Source organism: Pleurodeles waltl, chromosome 7 (assembly GCF_031143425.1).
Source record: "Pleurodeles waltl isolate 20211129_DDA chromosome 7, aPleWal1.hap1.20221129, whole genome shotgun sequence".
Classification (NCBI taxonomy): Eukaryota; Metazoa; Chordata; class Amphibia; order Caudata; family Salamandridae; genus Pleurodeles; species Pleurodeles waltl.
In genome coordinates, this window is record NC_090446.1 from 1133418053 (window position 1) to 1133439036 (window position 20984).

Consider the following 20984-nt stretch of genomic DNA (forward strand, 5'->3'; position numbering starts at 1 on the left):
AGAGGCCGGCAGATGGTGGTACGTTCCTGTGTTGCCTGCACTTCAGGCATACCGGTGAGAAGACCAGCTAGCCGAGCTGCACCATGCCCCAGCATCAATAGTCTTATTTGAAAGGTGGTTTAGCTGCTCCTAGCCTATAAGACTACTATTTGGTGAACCAACCAGATACTTATTTCATTGGACCCAACCTTAATGCCATCTGCCACCCTATTCTTTGTGCAGCCCATGCTTGTCATATATTGGATCGACATACAGGAGTGGGTGAGTTCTTCTCAGGATGGCACCAATCAGTAATCATCCTGTTCTTCCTCTATCCTAACCTGTAACATAAAGGGCTGGATTGATATCCTGATACACTGCAATGACTCCATGGTTGGCACTTACGCAGCCACATTACCTCGTACATCCCAATACAAAGGCATATGGTCCCCACTTCATTTATACCGACTTTCCAGAAACGGGCTCCATTACCCTCTCCAAATGGGTAAGCGCATCAATGCTGTTCTGAGTGTATGCTGTGCGTTCTGAAGTTTCTCTGCTATTTCAATGAATACTTCTATGTAATGAGATGTACATCTGTCTCACTGTTATACAGCCAATCATTATACCCATATTGCCCTGCCTTGTACCAGACACCATTTATCTTATTGATGGTAATGTTCTCTTCTGTTCTCCTGATAATAAAACCTTATAAATTAAAGAATAAAAAAGGAGCCACGTGGAAATCTGCATAGGGCGATGCAAATCAGTATTGTTTGGCTTATGAGATTCAAAAAGATAACCAGATAAAGCAAGCAGCATCAGATCTGGTCAGAATGACCAGCTTTTTCTCTTTCCTCCCTCATTTGATGGATACTACTTCTGCTCACTGCAAAGCATTTGAATCTAGAGCAGATCAATGCTGTAAAAAGTTACTTACCTGTAACACTGCTTCCAAACCCAGAACCAGTTATAGACTAATAAGCACCCGCTCTCACCAGTAGGACTTCGGGCTAGAGCCAGCAGCAGCTCAACAAAGTCCTTTACTACTGCATCGAACGAAAGAGGGTAGAATTCCTAATGATACCAGGCAAGGTCTGCTTACACTTATTCTTGAGTGATGCCCGCTGTTTATAACGATTCAACTATCTCGCCTGAAATGGCAAAGCTTGTCTGTCTAACAACAGATATTAAACTGTAGACCACTTTTAAAGGTGAACATTTACTTCCCACAGAATGAGTCAAAGCTACAAAGGAAAATTTGCTGCCAAGAAAAGAAGGCTCACTGATCGCACACAAGAAGACACCCCTTTAACCTCTGACCCCCTCTGCTGGGAAGATCAGCATTCCGACCTCTGGGTAAGAGGACCTTCAGTAGCCACAGAGGAGCTAAGTGCAACATCTGTATGTCAATGTGGTCTCAGCTCCCTCAGGTATGTTCAAACCTGAACTTGAATAATGGCAATAGAGACCGGCCCTGGTCAAGTCAAAGCATACCACAAATCAATTCAACTGTGCCAGTCAGCCTGCTACAATGCATGTCGAAAAAGGTACCAAGCCATCGACCGATATGTCAAGTTGTGACAGCCGGTCATGGAGGAGTGGAAAATGCGGAGATATCCAATCCCATAGCAGAGTAAGAAACAGCTTATCGCAGACTACTCCTCACCTTCCTCAACTTCATCTGCTTCTGGAAAAAGCTGTTCCATTCCTTCTTACGATCCCCATCCACGTCTCCTTCCTGGCCATCATCGGAATCATCATCAATTCTGAAGGAACAACAAGAAGGATTAGCAAACCAAGAGCAGCCGATCTCTACAGAAGCAATTGAGGCAGTAGTATTTATTGGACAGTCAAGGCAAAGCACAGAAACCAGTGAAGGTGAAAGCCAAGGGAAGAGGAAACCAAGGGGACAGTGAAGGGGGTGCGGTGAAAGCTGGGAGTAGCGGGACCAACGTGGACAGTGAAAGCACAAGCCGAGAGAAGAGGAAGCAACTGGTACAGGGAAGGGAGAAGTGAGAATACAGAGAAAGGAAGCACCCAGGTACCTTGCAAGTGGAAATCAAAATAATATCTTGTGTTATATTATGTTGGGGAAGCGATGACAGTAAGAGGGGTGCATAGTCTCAGGGAGCTAAGCAGGCATCTTGTTTCAGGAACGAGAGAAATGCAGATTATCGCTGTAGAATTATATGTGCCAACATTTGCATTAAAACTGTATCTGAATGATAACATCACTGCCCGTTGCTTGTATGCAATATATGAAGTTTGGCATCACTCATATAGGGTGCCAAGTTAGAAATATCAAGGAAGCAGATAAAGAGACATTTAGAAAGGCAGGGAGAGGTGGGTATTGAAGACAACAAGTAAAGGGAAAGTGGGAAGACAGCAAGAAAACAGAGGGGAAAAAAGTGCAGAGAGCTGGAGAGAGATAAAGAAGGGGGTAGAGGGAGGTATAGAAAAAGAGGGAGGGTGATTAGTGAGAAAATGGTGAGGAGAAGGTAAGTAGTGAAAAAAAGCAAGAGAATGAGAGAGAAAGGCACAATAAGAGTCAAGAGAGGAGTGAGAATGAGAGAAAGTTTGTGAAGAGAGGAAGAGTCTGAAAAGTAGAACTAACACGCAACACATCTTAGCAGCAAGCAGGCATTTAATTCTGTAGAATACATTCTGCCTGCTTAATTTATTTCCTATAACTAAGACACAATTGACTTCATACAGTCAAAATGTCTCTGTTTCCACACCAAATCAGGATATTATCGTTCGTGGAGCGCTAAAAGCAGGATCTTGGGCAAACAAGCAAGCACATTTTAAGAAGCAATACCTACAGCCCAGAACCGAAAATAAATAGCCACCTATAACATTAAAAAAGAAAACTCAGGTGAAACAGCTCCTTGGGTCATTCACCTGCTGTTAAGATCTGTATCCAACCTGGAATTCACAATTTCGAACACTGGTATGGTGGCCCCCACCATTTACTCTTCCACGGTCGACAACCTGAACTTAATTAAATTGGGGTATACAACTTTGTGCACAGCACTACACAACAACATGTACATTATGATCTATAAATACCACGGTACTATTAATGTCCAAACACGTTATTTTACTGGAACAATACACCAACCCTGAAGATGTACAAGACACTATAAGGGCATTCATCATAATTCCACAGATCAACCTGTAAATCAGAAAAAGCAGAAAAGTCAAGATATAAAGTATTAAAGCGCGTGTACAGACGCAACAGGATGCAAACTGCCAAACAGCAAAGCAGCCTCCAAAATGAGCACACCCTCTCTACTGTGGAAAAATAGAATGCTGGCGGAAAGTGCCACAAAATCATGAAATACAGGCAGCACTATTAGGGGGTGCAACAAGCCTTTGTGCCCATCACAAACATATAGAAAATGCTGTCAGCTCTTCTCCAGCTGTGAAGAAGCAATCTAGGAGAGCACATACGAAACAATAAAAGCATAGACCGGACAGCCTCGGGCTGCAAGGCTCTTAGGGCCAGATGTATCAAAGGGTTTTACCCATTCTGTGTCTATGGGAAAATGTGTTCATACATATGGCCCTTAATATCTAAAGTAAATGTAACACTCAAATAACCAGGCTTCGAGAAATCAACACCAAGGCTAACAGAAGAAGAGACTCTGGAATCACCATTTAAAGTCAATAAAAAGACATCCAAAAAAGATTCTGTAAGATTAAAGGATAAAGGAAAATTGCCATCACACTGGCTCAGATCCTGACCCACAACACAACCACAATTTGGTACTGCACCAAGCAGGCTGAGTGTGGTCCTCGATGAAGGCGCCACTTGAGACCTGCCAGACGATGCCAGTTCAGTTTGTCTGCCTTCGCAGTCTGGAGCCCTGCCAGGTCATTATCATACATGAAGATATTCTGCGGGTCCAGCCATCTCCAGGACGCAGTGCCTCCTGTCACAATATCCAGGACCCCACTCCAGCCTTTGTGTTGTAGTACCAAATCGTGGTTGTATTCTCAGTGAGGCCCTGCACCAGCCTTCCCTTGATGAATGGCACGTAGGTATTCAGGGCCTGGCATATCTTTCCACTGGACACCGGAGTCCCCGATCTCCACCTCTCCCGGAGGGCACCCAACCCAGCAGCGACCCGTCTGTCACCACTGTGAACTCTGGGTGGAGAAGAGAGAGGGGCCTACAAGCAGGCCAGGTTGGTATCCACCAGCCGCCACTCCAGATCCGGCACTGTAGGAAGTTGGCTCTGTATATACTATATTAAAATGAGATAGTGTGCACAGAGTCCAGGGATCCCCCAGAGGCTTAAGAGGATAAAGTAGATAATACTAATGCTCTTTGGTGGTAGTGTTGTAGGCTTATCAGAGGGTAGTGCAAAGCATTTGTTGTACACCCACAGACAGTAAAAGAAGCATACACTCAATGACCAACTCAGGCCAAGGGTTTTTATACAGCAAAAATATATTTTGTTACTTTATTTCTAGAACCACAAGATTCAAGTTACAGGTAAGTCCATTTGCAAGTAAGTATCCAACATATGTATCAATATCACTTTGTTTCAATTTAGCAAGTTAAACGTTTTTTAAGTAAATAGCAATAACCTGTTTTAATAATTGACACTGCAATTTTCATAAACAGTTCTGGGGGAAGAAAAGTTAGCACAGTTATGGTTTTAGTCTCCAGGGGTTAAGATGTCCACAGGTTGGGGTTCAACTTAACCCCAAACACCCACCACCAGCAAAACCGGGCCGGCCGAATGCAGAGGTCAGAGTTGAGGTTGATTTAACATGGGCTCCTACGGAGGCTGGGGGCACTCTGAATCAGGCCTGCTTGCAGGTAAGTGCCTGCGTCTTCAGAGGGCAGACCTGGGGGGTTTAGAGGAGCACCGGGGAGGAGAGGGGGCACAGGTCAGCACCAAACCCTCAGCGGCGTGGAGGCGGACGGGTGCAGGGTGCAAACACAGAGACAGGCTCCCAATGCTTGCCTACAGGAGAACCCCGGGGGTCACAAGATGCTGCATGTGAAGTACAGGGAGTCGGATCCGGAAAAACAAAAGATGGACAAGGAGGAGCGTGGGCGGGGGCCGGTATTCTGGGGCCTGCTGTTGCGGTTGGAACTGCTGAGACGCATAGGAGGGATAATGAAAGTTTTGAAAACTCCTTCTATATGATGGGACTCCTCAACCCCTGGAGGCTCGAAAAGGCAACTTTTTTTTAATTGTAGGGTCCCCAATGATCTGGCGGTGTCTGTATCAGTTTTTAATCGCTTGCAAGGCTTCATCCACATGCTTGCCAAAAAGAGCCTCCCCATCAAACGGGAGGTCCAATACTTTATTTTGGGGCCTGCTGGACGTTGCTGCATCAAAGGTCAGATTCGCCAGGGGGCTGCGGGTGCAGGGGTAACTTTTTGGCATCAGGAATCTTCGTCCGGTTCTGTTGCGGTCAGGGCGGTCCTCCGGATTCACGCTGCAGGCATCGTTGTGGTGGACAGGAGGTGTCAACCTAGGGTGGACATTTGCTCAGAATCGCCTCTGGACCAGCTCTAGTCAGTTGGGCCACCTGGACATGGACCAGGAACAACAGGTGCAGAGTGGACAGGACTCGCAGGTCCGGGGAGGCTCTGGAGTTCTTGAATGGAGTTTCTTCTTGGCAGGGCTGCTGTCCACAGGAGTTCTGGGTCCTCTGGGGTGCAGACAGTCCTCTGGAGACTTTTCCGAGCTCGCAGGTATGGCAGGATGGGTTGCTTACATTTTGCAGGGCTTTTGAAGCTGGAGACATGCTGGTAGGGCTGAGGCCAAGCCAGCTTGCATCTTCAGTCTTCTCTGCTAGGGGTCAACTTAGCAGTCCTTCTTTCTTCTTGTGAGGTCGCCAGGAATCTGATGAGCTAGGTTCAGGGGAGCCCTTAAATCCTGGATTTAGGGGCATTACAGTGGCCAGAGGGCAGTAGCCAATGACTACAGTCTCTGAGGGTGGTTACACCCTTCCTGTGTTCACTCCCTTTGGGGAGGGGGACACAGGCCTAACCCTATTGGTCCCTGTCCTCCAAACTAAGATGGAGGATTTTGCAAGGAGCAGCCACCTCAGCTCTGGACACCTTGGGGGTGATCACAGCTGAGGTGGTCACTCCTCCTTGTTTTCCCTAATTTTCCCCCTGGGCACACTGACAAAAGTGGGGCTTTGGCTGGGGAGAGGGTGGTGGCATCTCCACTAGCTGGAGTGCCCTGGGGGCACTGTGACAAGAGGCCTGAACCTTTGAGGCTCACCACCAGGTGTTACAGTTCCTGCAGGAGGGAGTTCCACACAGTGCACGCTTTGTTTCGGGTCACAGAGACCCCATGTGGTCAGAAACTCGTCTGGAAGTGGCAGGCTGGCACAGACTGGTCAGTCCTGCACTAGCATTTTGGCTAACATACAGGGAGGCACCTCTGGGTGCATTTTCCAATAAATCCAACACTGGCATCAGTGTGGGTTTATTGTGCTGAGAAGTTTGATACCAGGAGGAGGCCTGGAATAGGTCACTTGAGATGGCCGTCTCTGTGAATATTGCGGTTGGAACTGCTGAGACGCATAGGAGGGATAATGAAAGTTTTGAAAACTCCTTCTATATGATGGGACTCCTCAACCGCTGGAGGCTCGAAAAGGCAACTTTTTTTAATTGTAGGGTCCCCAATGATCTGGCGGTGTCTGTATCAGTTTTTAATCGCTTGCAAGGCTTCATCCACATGCTTGCCAAAAAGAGCCTCCCCATCAAACGGGAGGTCCAATACTTTATTTTGTACTTCCAGTCGAAAGGAAGTTTCCTTAAGCCAGCTCTGCCATTGGAGCACTGTCGAAAAGCAGTGGTAGCAATATCCATTGTGCAATTGATAACCTCAGCCGAAGTGCGCTCCCCCTCCAATAGGATTTTCTTTACTTCCGCCTTAGAATCTTCCGAAAGGTGGTCCAGATACAGAGCAATATCAGCCCATAGTTGCCAGCCATATCTGCCCAAAACTGCCAACGAGTTCGCTGCTCTCACTGTAAGCCCTAACATAGAGGAGAAACCCTTCCCAATGTTGTCCAGCCTTCTACCTTCCTTGTCTTGGGGTGCCGAAATTGGCGTTGATGGATTTTTTTTTTTAACACCTCTGCGCTGCCTGGGTTAGGACCAAGTCTGGCCACGGGTGACTAATGAGACAAGTTGGAGTGTCTTCTGGAGCCTTATACTTTTTGTCTAACTTGGTAAGACTGCTGTCACAGTAGCTGGGTTTTTCATTATCATTAGACCTTCCTCCCAGATGTAACCTACTTTGGGTATGAAGCATATACTCTTTTGAAAGGGCTCCTTGAAATCCTATAGAAAGCAGTCCATCTGTTTAGATGGCACGGGCAGTGGAAATTCTCATTTCTGCTCTTTCAAGCAGATTATGCAAACCCCCAATGTCCCAGGGGGCGGGGGGAGAATTTGGGGGGGGGGGGGGGGACGGTCTGTCATGCGGGCTGAAGAAGGCTTTCTGAAAGTAGTAAGAACTTTCAGTGGAAATGTGGAAGGCTCTGAAGAAGGTTTAGACACCTCCTTTGAAGTTGAAGGCCGATGTTTAGACTTTGAGGAAGATTTCCTTGCATGAGGTGATGTTGATAGACTGCGGCCTTCACCAGAACCCTGTGAAGTCTTTTTTAAAGTTTTTGAGGATTGTCCTGAACCCTTTTCAGAGTGAGGCGATCTTTGTCTCTTTTGGGATTTCTTAGAAGACCAGGAAGATTCCTCACTGTCCGAATCTGAGACAGGGTTCTTCCTTGTTTTAAGCTTTTGGAGCCATATAAGCAGTCTTCCCTCTCTATCCTTTAAAGTTTTTGAGGAAAAGGTACAACATACCTTGCATTCAGCAACAGAATGTTCAGGATAGAGGCAATGTATACAGTCTCTATGTGGATCCTCAGAGTGGAGGCTTTTTTTTCCACATGTACTGCAGGCTCTGAAGAGAGTTTTCCTCTCTCTGTCAGACATTTTGATGATAATGTCAGGCTCCAGAAATACTGAGTGTGAATAAGAAACTCTCAATAACAAAGAAGAGCTCCAGATGCAGTGGCAAAACCTACTTCAACAGGAAAAAAATGAGCAGAGCTCAGAGGAGACTCCCTAGCACGATGTCTAGTAGAAAATCTGAGGTACTGGAGCTTCTCTCAGGAGGGTTCTAGAGGGTGGGGTTATCTGACTGGTTACTGCTGCAGTTTGGTCCTTTTTTACATAAGGACTTTGATAGATTACTAAAAGTACAGCTGTAAACATTATTGCTGTTATGCCTTTGGGGACATTGTCTTTTCTAAGGTACCGAGTACTCCCATCTCGACGACAGGGAATGATTCAAGCATGTGAAAACTATGAAAGTTCCAATATTGGAGTCAACCATGGTACAGTTCGTAGGACAGAACACTGGTGCTGGGGCCTGGTTAGCAGGATCCCAGCACATTCTCAGTCAGGTTGGCATCAATATGAGGCAAAAAGTGGGGTAACCATGCCAACAAGAGCACTTTCCTACATGCACCATATCCTTTCAGATCTTAAAGACCCTTGAGAGACAGTCCTGCTGCTGGGCCCATTGGGCTCTGGGGAGTCACTGGAAGGCCTGTATGAGCCACCTGGAGTTCCAGATAAGGAGGATAAACTAGGTCAGGAGACCAAGGAGTCTAGTCTCATCAAAACACATGAATGACTCCGAAAGATTGTAATTAAAACTAGAATGGCCTAGACTTTCTGCAGTGAAGGAAAGGCTTAGAATGCCATGCGTCCAGAAATGTCACAATAAATGGAATACTCTGCGTGGGGGTTCGGGTGAAACTTCGGCTCGTTGATGGTGAAAACTAATAATGTCAGCAGTGCAGAGGTGGTCTACCACAGAGTGCAGCGAGCCTTGCCTTCAGCAACCAGTTGTTGAGGTATGGCAATATGCATAATCTGACCTCTGAAGACTGTCAGCAATTACCGCCATCGTTTTTGTGAACACACAAGGGGCCAAGGTAAGGCAAAAGGAGAGCAATGTCAATTAAAAGTGTTCCTGGCCTACCCTGAACAGCAGGTAGTGCCTGTTGAACAGCAGGACGAGTGAATGGAAATAAGCATCCTGCAAGCGCACAAACACCATACCGTTTTTTGTCTTTCCCTGACAGAATCTGAGCCAGAGTGAGCATTCTGAACTTGTCCTTCCCCAGAAAGCTGTACTATAGGTGGAAGTCAAAAATAGGCCTCAGATCTCAGTCTTCAGAATGAGAAAGTAACACAAATAGCATCCTTTCTCCTTTCCCGAGTATGGTATCCACCTGAGGGCAACCTTGGACAACAGAAGGTTGACCACCTGCATCAGGAAAGCTCCTCTTAAAGTTATTCTGGCCTGGGAGAAAGATGGGGAGGTGGGAGATGAAGGGCAAGGCACAACCACTGTGAACAATTTGTAAGATCCACCCGTACTACATAATGGATTGTCAACCGGCTAACAAATACTGTATTCTGCCTCCTACCAGCCAGGCATGAGTGTGAGAGGGCAAACTAGTGGCTTGGTGGCTTTCTACAGGTGCCATGTTAACAGCCTTGAAAGGACTGGGTCAAGTTGTTGCAGTACAGTTTGGGAGGGATGGTGTTGTCTTGAAGCTAGCCCGCTGGAAATGCCTTTGAATTTCTTGTATGGGTGGGGAAAATGTTTAGCTGGTGTCAGTTGCCCCAGAATTCGTGCTGTGGCAAGACTGTACTTGAATGGTTTTAGTGCTGAGTTGTTCTTTACTTGTTCTTTGCTCCAACAAACCTAACAACATTGAAGGGAATGTCCACTAGGGCAACCCGCACATCTCCAGAAAACCCGGTTGATTTCATTCAGGCATGCCTTCAGGGCACAACGCTAACTTCCAATGCAGCCTCTAGTGTCAAGGCTAGATTGGAGCACATATTGCCTGCATCCAAACCATCATGCATCATCTGAAGAAACTAGACCCTGAGGTCCTCTGGGTGGCTGGCAAGATATAGCTGGCCATATCAGACAATGCATGGGTGTACCTATCCAAAAGACTAACTGCATATTTACTTCTAAGGGATAGCTTAGCCGAATAAAACAATCTGTTTCCAAAAGCATGAAGTGTCTTCGATTCCCTATGCGGAAGACTGGTCAGAAAGGAATTTGATTTTACTTTACTTGTTGGAGCTTAAACAATCAGGTTATCTGGAACATTATGCTTGGTCAGGAAGATCAGGTTACTTACCTCTGGTAACCACTTTTCTGGTAGAGACCTATTTAGTTGCAGATTCCTTACCTTAGAATTATCCCCAGGCAGCAGAGTGGATCTGGAAATTTTTCGAGCAATACCCCTGTGCACCAGAAGGTGACTTCATTTGCCTCTGCATTGCTGAGTCCACGCCATAAGTCACGTGCAAAGAACATATATAGGCACCACCTTGGCACGCTGACATCAGTTACTTTTGCAACTTTCCGCACCAGGACCGCAGAGCCACAATGAACACTGACCACTGGTGTGATAGACTAAGGCCTTTGAAAGGGTGATTCCTACACCAAAATTATTTCACAGAGGGTTGGTAAGAAATCTGCAGATAGATAAAGTTTGTACCAGATAAGGTGTTACTGAAGGTAAATATCTTGTTCATCTTACAGAAACTTCTACCGGCAGATTCCTTACTTCAGAATAGATACACAAGCAATACCTTCCCAGAGGTGGGACTGCGAAAACATTAGTTTAGAAAGTCCTGCAGAATCAAATGGGCAAAGTTACCATCATGACAGACCTGATTGTCGTTCTAGGCAGTAGTGCTAGTTGAACATGTGCAGTGATGCCCAGGTTGTTGCCTGGCAGATGTCCAGGACCAGGACACCACACACTAACACAGTGGTTGCAGCGTGGGCTCTGGTGGAAAGAGCCTGCAAGCCCTGAGGGGGCTGCTTCTTGGCCACATATATTGCCAGCCTTTCAGGAACCTATCAATATAGGTGACTTGAAGAGAGAGTTGGTCTTGGAACTACAAAAAATGCCAGGGTGTTTGAAAGGTAACCCTTAACTGTGCCCATAGTACAGCCCTGCTGGACCAAAGATAATGCAAATAATAGAACTCAAAATTAGGATGCAGAAAGGGGGGTCAATGTTGTAGGAGGCACACCATGACACAAACATGTCCTAACGGCCGATATATACCAACTTGGTGAAGGGATACCTGGCTACTAGAATAATGTGACAGACTTTGGAAGATCCAAAGCTGTCAACTGTTGCTGCTCAGTCTCTTGCAAGAAGGTGGAGAGTGCACACGTTAGAGTGGAGAACCCTACCCAGTTGCTGCAACAGGAGATCCTCTCGAAGAGGCAATCTGACTGGAGGACTGATGGTTATGCTCAACAGCTCATGATACCAGACTCTCTGTGTCTGCTGGACCTGGCTCTTTTTGCAGGGTCATCCCCAAACTTTTTGCCTAATTCCTCCTATTTATTCTAACCTGTTTTCTTTGTTTTAGGACTCTAGGCACTTTACCACTGCTGACCGGTGCTAAAGTGCAAGTGCTCTCTATCTAAATTGGATTGGCAATAGGTTTATCCATGATTGGCATATTTGATTTACTAGTAAGTCCCTAGTAAAGTGCACTAGAAGTGCCCAGGGCCTGTAAATCAAATGAGACTATTGGCCCTGCCGCACTGATTGTGCCACCCACATGAGTAGCCCTCTAAACATGTCTCAGACCTGCCACTGCAGTGCCTGTGAGTGCAGTTTTACACTGCCAGTATGACTTGACAAGTGCACCCACTTACCAGGCCCAGACCTTCCCTTTTACTGGATGTAAGTCACCCCTAAGGCAGGCCCATGGTAGCCCCATGGGCAGGGTGCAGTGCAGTTAAAAAGTAGGACATGCACTAGTGTGTTTCACATGTCCTGATAGTGAAATACTGCTACATTCGTTTTTCACTATTGCAAGGCCTATCTCTCCCATAGGATAACATGGGGAGTGCCTTAAAATATCCTTTAAGTGTAATTTCCTATTCAGAGCAGATACAGATTTGCAGTTTGGGGTCTCTAAACTCACAATTCAAACGTACATCTTCTGGTAAAATTGCTTTTTTGATTGTAAGTTTGAAAATACCACTTTAAGAAAGCGGGCATTTTCTTGCTTAACCATTCTATGCCTCTATCTGGCTGCTGAAAACATGCCTGGGTAAGACTGACAGTTAGGGTGTTTGTGAATTCACTCGACAGTAACACAAAGGGAGCTGAGGCGTGACCTGCATATCCCTGATGGGTGTTCCTGGGCTAGAGTGGAGGGATAAGCTAACGTATGCACCTAAATAGGGCTGTGCCTGTCCCTGCACAATACAGTCTCCAACCCCCTGGAGTGTCTGGGGCCAGGACAGGGTGAGGCAGAGTCTTGTGCACTACAAGGATTTTTCTTTGAAGTTTGCCTATTTCAAAGGCAGGAATGAGTATAAGTATTGGACTGCTGACCCCACAACTTCAGAACACTTCTGAACTGAGGACATTCTGCCAGGGAGAAGAGCTTGATGCTTGAGGAGGACCTCCCACTCTGCCTGCTGCTTTACTGTGCTGGCCTGCTGCTGCTACTTCTGCCCTGGGAGTAAAAGGACTGGACTTTACTTTCTACATCCTGCTTTCCAAGGTTCTCCAAGAGCTTGAACTGAGCTTGCCTCCTGTCGTGAAGTATGAGGACAAAGACGTCATCCGCCAGTACCTGGGCACTTCTGCAGAGAGTCCTGACTTGCTAAGTGGTGCCAAATCCAGTGCCTTGGCCGTCAGAAGAGGAAGCTGGTAACCTGAAGGGGAAAATCCACGCACCACTGTGTGTGCATCAGAAAAATCAGCGCAGCACCTGTTTCCCCAGCTGAAAATTAGACGCAGTGCTTGTCCTGCAGCTGGAAATTCTGCGCAGTACCTGTCCTGTGGAAATTCAACGCAGCGCCTGTTCTCAATGCAGACCCTTTGCGCAGCGGAATTTTCCATGCATCGACTCTGGGTGTCAAATCTTCAACAGTGCAATAAGGACCTAGGATTGCGTGTCCAGAAATCAACACACCGTTTTCCTGCAGGGGAAAGAATTGACACATCGCCTACTTGGCGGTGAAAGAATCAACGCATGGCCTCACTTGCGAGTAAGGAATCGACGCATTGCTTGCTTTTCTGTCACATCACCTCTCTTGCAGCTTTATTTTTGGCGCATACTCTGTACTTTGTGCTAAAACAACACATCCATTGATTCATATGAATTAAGACTTACCTTTAAAAATTGATATCTTTTCTTGTGTCTGTTGTATTTTTGTAGTTTGGGTCATGTTTGATTCAGATAAATATTGGCTATTTTTCTAAACTGGTGTGGAGTACTTTTGTGGTGTTTTCACTGCTATTGTGTGTGTACAAATACTAAACACATTGTCTCTGAAATAAGCCTGACTGACTGTGCCAAGTTACCAAGGGGGTGAGCAGTGATCTTAGGTGTCTGACTCCCTTACCCTGACTAGAGTGAGGGTCCCTACTCGGTCAGGATGTAAACTCACTGCCAACTAGAGACCACATTTCTAACAGTGCTCAATCCAGAACCTCAAGAATGGCTTGGGCCCAGTCGTTCCTGATCTTCATGAGAACTCTGTGCAAAAGTGGTATTGGCGAAAATCTGTACAGGAGGCCAGAGCACCACTCGAAATGAAAAGAGTATCCCAAGCAAGAATCGCCATGGAAACTCCAGCACGCAAAACTGCTGATATTATACGTTCTCTGCAGTGGCGAAAAGATCTAAGCAAGGCTTTTCCCTCTGCTGAAAAAAACCTTGAACCACCTCCAAAATCTGCTAGGCATCTGCTGCTGAGTTTGGCCACTCTGGAATTCAGAGAGCCCACCAGGTGTTGAACCACCAGGTAAATTTCCTGATGTTCCAGCCATAGTCAGAGACACATGGACTCTTGACATAGGGTCCATGACCCCACACCACGCTGTTTGTTGCAATACCACATGGTGGTGGTGTTGTCCGTGAACACCTACACTGGTGTTCCTCTGAAGGAAGAAAGAAAGGCTTTCAGTGGCAAACAAAATGCCCAGAGCTCCAACATGTTGATATGGAACTCATACTCCGCCAGAGACCGGAGGCCTCTGATCTCAATGGGTGGCGGCCCCAGCCCAGGAGTGATGTATTTGTCACTACAATGCGCTCTGGTTGAGGAAAGGAGAGGAGTCTGCCACTGACCTATATGCGATTCGTTAGCCACCAGTTCGGATCATTTGCATTTCCCTCCGAGATATGAACCATGTCTTAGAGATTTCCCTGATGCTATGCTCGCTGGGACTTCTGGTCCTACTACAGAGCATCCACATGCCATTAGGCATGAGTAAGGCGGAGGGGGCAGGCGGCCATGAGGCCCAACCGCCTCGGAGACAGTCTAACTGAAATACAGGACACAGGATGAAACATTATAATCCTAACCTACATTTTATGGACTAGACGCTCAGGAGAATAGGCCTGAAACTGCATTGTGTCAAGAACGGCTCAATGAAAAAGAGCGTTTGAGAGGGAGTCAGGTGTGACTTTGGTATGTTGATAGTGAACCCTAGGGAATGCAGCAGCTTCGCTTAGTTTGGAGGTGGGAGATCACTGCCTGGAGCAAGCCCGCCTTAAACAGATAATGATCCTGCTCGGAGAAGACTGGAATCCCTGTCCTCTTCATATGTACTGCAACCACCACCATCATTTTTGTAAACACCTGAGCAGTGCTGGTAAGGCCGAAGGGGACCACTGGAAACTGAAAGTGCTCGTGGCCCACCGTGAACCACAGGAAACATCTGCGGGAAGGCAGAGAGGACCGGGATGTGGAAATATGCATCCTACAAGCATAACGCTACCATTCAGTCTTCCGTGTCAAGAGCAGACAGGACTTGGGTGAGCAGGAGTATTCTGAATTTCTCTTTCCTCAAGAAGAGGTTAAGAAGAGGGTAAGAAGGTGCACATCAAGGCTAGGACAAAGTAATCCGTCCTTCTTTGGGCACTAGAAATATGGCGGGAAAAACAACCACAACCTACTTGTGATGCAGGCACCCTATGGCTTTCTTGGCCAAGAAAGCCTGTACTTCTTGACTGAGCAAAGAAAGATGGTCAGCTATCAGCCATTCATATGTGGGAGCACGGGTGGTGGGGTTTTCACAAATGGGAGGGAGTAGCCCCTTTGGATGATCCGGAGAACCCTGCATTCTGATGTCACCGACTGCCAGCGGGGCAAATGATGGCGAATCCTGCCTACCACTGGATGCCCATGGTGGTTGGAGGGCAAACTAAAGAGGCTTGGAGGCGGCGGCTGCCAGGGGAGTGGTGGACTGACAACCGCTAGCCGTCTGTCCTACTCTGTCTGTGGGGCCAGCGCCCACACCCCAAAAAGATTGGGAAGCCTGTTGGCCATCATGGCTGTGAGGGGGGGGGGGGCTGGAGACCCCTTCTGTGGCCACCAAAATGGCAGAAGGGTGTAGTTCTGCTGTCCTTAAAGTGCTTCAAAGAGGCAAGACCCATCAGAGGGCTGGTCCATGAGGGAAGACTGGACATCCCCTGAAAAATTGCTCTGCCCAGTGAGTGGGTTGTGTCAAATCTATAACTTATGGTGAACTTTGCTGCATCTTAAATGTCCACAGTAGCCTGGGTGAAAATGGCTCAGGCCTCCTCAGAGGCCATAGGCAGCACCTGCGCAACTGAGACTGATATCGTAAGGGAATAACAGCCCAAAAGGCTTGCAGTGTTCACTGACCGCAGTGCTAAGCTGGCAAAAGAAAACATACTCTTGCCAAAGGTGTCCAGCCTTTTTGATTCCCTATCTAGTGGAGTGGTATGGAATGTGCCAGGGTTAATCCTGGACATGGAGGCTTGGACCACCAAGCTCTCTGGGGCGGGGTGCTGGGTGAAGAAACTGGGATCCCCAGGAGTGGGGCAATGGCAGTGGGCAATCGTCCTAGGCACAGTAGCCCCTGTGCAGAGCTGGGACCAGGCCCCAAGAAGGCCACTACTTGCTATGCTGTGTGGTTTATGTAAGGGAGGGAACATTGGGGTACACCCAGAGTTATCATGGTACTACAATTTTTATCATGACACTCTTTCACTTTCTTGCTGGACTTCGAGTGGCAGGAAGGGGTTGAGGCACACTTGGCTTTGTTACGCTTGTACTTCTGCCTCGATTTAGACAAATTTACTAGATGATTTTGAACAGGAAGTTACGTTTTTGCAGGAGTGGCCTTGTGACCAGGACTGCAATCAGGCCTGCAGCCTAGAACAGTACCTCTACTCTTTCTTATCTTCAGCACCAGAGTTTGACTTCCCAATCGCAAGTCTCCTTAGAGTGCATTAGAGATGCACGCTTTACATGAACAACACCTGCTTCCTACAGTCCCATGGCTTGAATCCTGTTTTCAGCAGACATAGTTTCCTGGCAGTCACCAAAAAGTTTATTTTTTTCTCTCTAATTGAACGTGGGGGAAGCAACACAGGGGAGGAATAGGAAATGCAGAAGCAACATGGAAGAAAGTGGGGAATGCTGATGCAAAATGGGAGACATAAGGAACACATGGAAAATGGAGGGGACATGAAAGCAACATAGAGGAAGCAACATGGGATTTTGGGAAAAGCAACACAGAGGGTACAGGCCAGGGAAAGAACAAAAGGAATAGAAAATGAGGGTATGGGTGGAGGGAAGAAACACAAGAGGGAATGAGAAGCACACGGACAAGCGCAACAGGGAAGTGGCCAGGTGAATCTCTCTTGCGACAGAGCAACACACAGTCAATGGGGAAATAATTACAAGAGGGAGACAGCTCAAAAACATATGTACTCTAATGGATTGCTTAACACAAAAGAAAAGGAAGCAGAGATGCCAGCCAATGAAAGATATTGTAAAGAGGCAATGTTATATGGGATTGAAGCACACAAGACTGACAAGCTGGAACACGAATAAGAAGCAGGGAAATGAGTAACAAGAAGGCCAACCAATGGTAAGCAATGCTAGAATTCAAAGCCGCTCTATGTTTTTGGTAAGCTACAACATGCCTCACAACAGACAGCACATACGCGGTCTGCTAAGCTCGACCTAAAAATGCGTACACTTCTGCCAACTTGTAGGAAATTCAAAAGACTGAAATACCACCAGGCTGAAAACGGACCTATGGGCAAAAGGTCAAAGCTACTTGATTTAACAGGAAAGCCAAGGATTTTTGTTTTTAACATGTCAGAAATGTTATGTGTAAACAAAAAAGAAGAAGCCCCAAAACTGAAATCAGGCAAAAGTTGAACGTCCACAAGTGCTGATGTACAAGAGAAGGGAAATCGAATGATACGGTGAACTGTTCAAGGAAACCCTAAAATGGTTTGGGAAGCTGTTGTTCGCACCCCTGACAGCACTGTTTATATTGGAATACTGATCAGAGGTAAGAAACAAACTGATATTTGCGCACTGAACATAACAAACCTTTTCCAAGTATTTGGTAGCATGTCAAATCTGAAGGACATAAGGTCAACTGATCTAGAATGCGTTAGTTTGTGTGGTTTGAAGTCCACAGGAAACACAAGATTCGAACTCCATTAAAGTTATATCACAAATACAATATAAATGGCTCAGGATTAACTTAACCAAAGTGGCTTGGAACTGTAAATAGTGGGGAGTGTATTGCCTGCACCAGTCTACCCAGTTTAATCAGCTAGATGCAGAGGCTGGTTTGTAATGAATGTCTTCCATTATTGAATGGGTCTTGGCAAAGACAAGACTGCACTTATCTTGCTACTCACGCAATGCCACACAACGGAACATGTACAAAACACACTGATCTACGAACGGAGGAGTCACTGAGATTAAAGAACCACGTCACAATAATCGTACAGAGCGAGATAAATGTTTTTAAACAAATATTCATGGGTAAGTGGACCTCCCAAAGCCACTGGTCTCCTTGTCTGGAGCATCCATAGATACAATTCTCTGATGAATACCAGTGTGTTAGAAGATCTTTTTCAAAACAATGTTGTATGACTATTTTAGGAGATATGGTTTCGAGACAGCCCTGAAACTGTTATTTTTTTGAAGTTTGATAAACGAGCAAAAGAACCGAAAAGCAGTTGTGTCTCTGGTGGTTTAGCTTACGTTAATTTCAAGTTCTAATGCTAAACTACTGTACTAGTGGCCACTGGATGTGACTGTCTAGCTAAATTTATCTAGACTGACATGTGTTTTACCTAACATTTATAGACAACTATGCATAGAGGATAGAGAGCACCATCTGACTGCCTTACAGGAAGATTTAGAAACGCTGAAAAAAAAAAAAAAAAAAAAAAAAAAACAGTCTTGACATATTAGGTTGTGATTTTAACTTAACGTTTAACCCATAGGAAACAGACGATATATAATGGAGAAGCATCCTGTCCATAATGTCCAGGTTGGTTTCACTTTGTGTTAAGCAACTGGGTGTATTTTTAGCAGAATATAATTTGATTTGTCTAAAAGGTTGATTTTACAATGACTGTTCTGCAGGTCCTACCTTCTGTAACAGGTTAGGAAAAGTTCCTATTGATTATATCATTGTCCATGTACATACCTTTGGTGCTTTGCTGGCTTTGAGACTCAGAAGAATGGTCTCAGTGATCACAGGGCACTGCATACAGTGCTATGAATTTTATGTCCGAATCTAATGTCCTAGATGTCCATTTCCTACAAAGATTACAAAGTCCTTTAGCCAGGGAGGCTAGGAGTATACTCTCAAAGTTATAGCTGGGATATGTGCGAGCTCCCACGCCCAAAGAAAATATGTTAGGATGGTTTAATTATGTGAGGAATACGATAGTAAACTGCATCAAGGTAACTTTTGCCCAACCTGGTAACATATAAGTAAAGTATCAGATAAAAACGCTTAACAATAGTATTACAAAGCAATCACTAAGTAGGAAAAAATTATCAAGGACCTGCTGGGACTTCAGCAGCATCGTAAAGATGAAAATGTACAAGTCCCCTGAAGTACAAGAAGAGTATGTGGGATGGAATGTAAAAAATACATGTCATACTAATAGCTGGTTGAAAATGTTGAAAGCCACCAAAAGGACATTAGTAAATGAGAATACAAGATGAATTCCAAAACCACCTGAATGTGTTGTACCGAACAGTCCTGGTCTGATTGTATTTCTACTCTGTATAAAAAGAAGATTGGTGTTACTAATATTGAAGAGGAATTGGGTTTAGGATCAGAACCAGATCTATTCAGTATGGTTACAGGCAGAGGTTTATGTGATACAGCTGAAAATAATCAATTGAGGGCAAGAGGCACCAGCAATATACCAGTGAGAGTAGTTTTTTTTAAACCCCTTATGGTGGCCGAATATCATATGCACTGTATGCCAATGGGTCGCTGAGATAAACATTATGCCTGGAAAGGTGCAATCGCGAAAACCACACATAAGGGGTGTGCAGAAGATCCTTCTAGCGATTGAATGCTTTCTTAGATGCTATACCAAAAATCTATGCCCTAGTTGTGTTAAAGCAGTTGAAGAGCTGGGCTAAAGCGTCTTATATAGTTCGAACAAGGAGGATTCAGAAATAATCCTTCACCCACAAAACACTGCTTCGCCCTGTGGCCAATCGCACGGAGATCCACAGAAGTAGCAGTATTGTTGACCTGCTGTTATGTGAACTTTCGCTCTGGTTGATCATAGGCAATTGTGGGCAAAATTAAAAACATGGAACATTCCTATTGGGCTACTTGCAGTTCTTCAAAAACTACCTTCTGACAGGTGATCCCAAACAGTTGCTGGACACCCAAATACTGCTGAAGAATGGATTAACAGGGTTATGTTCTGGCACCACCCCTCTTATGCGATAATATTTAGCATAACTTTCTGAGCGTCTATCTGGGAGGGCAGTCTTTTCGCCCAAAATGGGAAGGAGGTGCAGTGTGCTTTATAAAACTGATGAATTAGCAAATATGGATTATTGTCTGGTAGGTCTGCAAAGGACATCTTTTAGCCTGGAGCAGTATTGTAATAAAGCTAACTTGATACACAATACTAATAAAATAAAGACTGTTTTTTTGCTAGGAAAGTCCGATCCAGTTCCTGCAGGTTTTCAAATAAAGTTTTAGCAAGTGACAATGTACATATATTTGAACCTAACTTTCTTGGCAAACTTAACAGGGGTGGGGCGGTGGGGTCCAACTTTGCAGTAATTGAAACAAAGGTTTTAGTAACGGCAAAAGGACAGACGTTTGTACAAGAAACTTGGAAGCTATTCAATTCCACTGCTCAAAACTATTGTAGGTAAAATTATTCTGCAGGAGCTATGTTGAGCACAATTGTTAGAAAACAGAAAGTCGAAGTTTTAAATTTTTGTTTCAACTTCCTTCCAAGTTCTCTGACCTAAGCCCTGACAAGGGAGCTAAAAGTGCTTGAAATATCCTTGCACAAACATGGGGTTTGAGCCTTATATGCTTTCTTATTGAGTCTTACTCACAAGGTAAGATTTTTGTGCATAAGCTGGAAGGCAGTGCAGAGGCAGACTGACCCACTGGTGGATATTTGCATGCTGTGCAGGCTCCTACACTTGAAAGGCTAGTACTGCAGGCAGTCACACTCAGGCCCTCATTACGAGGATGGCAGCCTTCAGACTGCCATCCTCGTGGTCAGACAGCGGTCTGACTACAACATTGCGACCGTAGCACTGCTACGTTTACGCCGGCCTGGCTGTGCCGGTGGTCTGAACCCAACAGGGCAACGCTGCAAGCAGCACTTCCCTGGGTATTGTGACCCCTCTCTCCACCAGCGTTTACAAGGCAGTTGCACCGCATGTAAATGCTGGAAGTGCCGGGGGCCATGCAGTAGGCATGGGCAGTGCGGGGGCCCCCTTGGCCAGCCCAGTCACACAAATCAGCAGACAGTGATTTTTGCGACGGGTGCTGGTGCACCTGACTCACAACAACATTGCCGTCTGCCTTAATACGGGCCGGTGTCAATGTTGTTGTGAGTTACCTATTGGGCCAGAGGG

The 20984-nt window shown here is 45.8% G+C and overlaps 1 protein-coding gene across 1 annotated transcript in view; it reads right to left on the reverse strand.

Moving 5' to 3' along the window:
• The window catches only part of RECQL5 (RecQ like helicase 5), a 461944-nt gene that overhangs the window by 128530 nt on the left and 312430 nt on the right, over positions 1-20984 (reverse strand). Inside the window, exon 9 of the mRNA XM_069200163.1 lies at positions 1649-1748. Within this exon, the coding sequence (XP_069056264.1) occupies positions 1649-1748 (100 nt within the window). The remainder of the gene's footprint in view (positions 1-1648; positions 1749-20984) is intronic.